This window comes from Mus caroli, chromosome 12 (assembly GCF_900094665.2).
Source record: "Mus caroli chromosome 12, CAROLI_EIJ_v1.1, whole genome shotgun sequence".
NCBI lineage: Eukaryota > Metazoa > Chordata > Mammalia > Rodentia > Muridae > Mus > Mus caroli.
In genome coordinates this window covers 93471558-93473471 of record NC_034581.1, presented here as the reverse complement: position 1 = coordinate 93473471, position 1914 = coordinate 93471558, and the positions used below count along the sequence as shown (strand labels likewise).

At 38.2% G+C, this 1914-nt stretch overlaps 1 protein-coding gene across 3 annotated transcripts in view; it reads left to right on the top strand.

Annotated features, from left to right (window-relative positions):
• The window catches only part of Eml5 (EMAP like 5), a 116532-nt gene that overhangs the window by 36560 nt on the left and 78058 nt on the right, over window positions 1–1914 (top strand). For all 3 annotated transcript variants that reach the window (XM_021178777.2, XM_029484856.1, XM_029484855.1), the window contains exon 9: window positions 663–919. In XM_021178777.2, coding sequence (XP_021034436.1) covers window positions 663–919 — 257 coding nt within the window. The remainder of the gene's footprint in view (window positions 1–662; window positions 920–1914) is intronic.

Below are 1914 nucleotides of genomic sequence, written 5' to 3'. Positions count from 1 at the left end.
GTCCTGGAACTCACTTTGTAGACCAGGCTGGCCTCGAACTCAGAAATCCACCTGCCTCTGCCTCCCAAGTGCTGGGATTAAAGGTGTGTGCCACCACTGTCTGGCTACAAAGAACTTGTATCACTAAAAAATATGGCTAAATCTTTTATTATATGAATACAGAAATTTAGTAGGGAGCTGTAGGGTACTTAAAAATATGGTTATTTATGCACTGAAGTTTAGCATTTTTCTCTTCTACTTTTCTTTTCAGTGCTGGGATTCAAATCTAGGACTTGATGCTGGGCAAGTGCTCTGCCACCACATAATGCATCGTCCATTTATTTTTTTTTCTGTTTATTTCTGGTCAGCAAAATAATTATTCCCAAGCAGATACTACTTACCTTACTTACATGTATGTCACAGTTTGTACATGATGGAGCCTCTGTGTTTAGAGAAATTTTGAAAACAATTGTTTTGTGACCTTTGCTCAGTTGTAAATTATATTTGATTAAAGGTAGAGTAATCTGAGCTAGTACAGGCACCATGGTCTTTTCTATAAGTATCTTTAGAGTTCTTTCCCACCCGAATATTGAGTTGTAATTGACCTCAAAATTCTATATGTTTAAAATAGGCAATGTGATATTTTTTTAAAATTTGAGATAGGGTCTCTTTTCTTTTTACAGAGACATGACTGAAGTTGTACATATTAAAGACAGGAAAGAAGCAATCCATGAGCTAAAATATTCACCAGATGGCACGTACCTTGCTGTTGGCTGCAATGACAGCTCAGTTGACATCTATGGAGTTGCTCAGCGTTATAAAAAGGTCGGTGAATGTGTCGGCTCCCTTAGCTTCATCACTCACTTGGACTGGTCTTCAGATAGTCGATACTTACAGACAAACGATGGCAGTGGAAAGCGACTTCTCTACAAGATGCCAGGTAAACTTTACCAGCTCATTGCATATAGAGCCTGGACGGTTTCTTTTAATCGCTGTAGTATTTCAATTTTCAGTAACAGTAAGTTGTAAGTTATATTTGATTATAGGTAGAGTAATCTGAGCTAGTTCAGGCACCATGGTCTCTTCTATAAGTATCTTTAGAGTTCTTTCCCACCAGAATATCTAGTTGTAATTGACCTCAAAATTCTATATGTTTAAAATATGCAATGTGATATTTTTTAAAATTTGAGATAGGGTCTCATTATGTTTTCTGGCTAGACTGGGACTGGCTATGTAGACCATGCTGGCCTCAAATTTAGTGCTGGGATTACAGGCAAGTGCCACATGCCCAACTCTTTGTGAGTTTTTTTTTAATGTACATATATTGAACATTATAAAATAAAAATTATCACAATTACAGCGATTGTGGCATACCTGTTACCCACTACAGTGAAGTAGAAACATTCAAGATCTTTCTCAGCAGATTTTAAACACACCCTGAGTAATACAGTATGACTGATAACAGTTACTGTGCTGTACATTCAGAAAGGCCACTCAAGGGCTGGAGAGATGGCTCAGCGGTTAAGAGCACTGACTGCTCTGCCAGAAGACCTGGGTTCAATTCCCAGCAACCACATGGTGGCTCACAACCGTCTGTAATGAGATCTGATGCCCTCTTCTGGCAGGTTTGAAGATAGCGACAGTGTACTCACATACATAAAATAAATAAATCTTAAAAAAGAAAGAAAAGAAAGAAAAGGAAGGAAGAAAGGAAGGAAGGAAGGAAAAGAAAGGCCACTCAGAACTCATCCCTGCACACTGGAACTTGGTGCCCTGGACAACATTTTCCCATCACAGTGCCCCTCCCAGGTCCTGGAAACCAGCAGCCTCTAAACCATTCTTTTTTTTTTTTTTTTTTTTTTTAAAAACTATTTTTATTTTATGTGTCTGGGTATATACAGTGCCCTTGAAGCTACTGGATTTCCTTTTTTTATT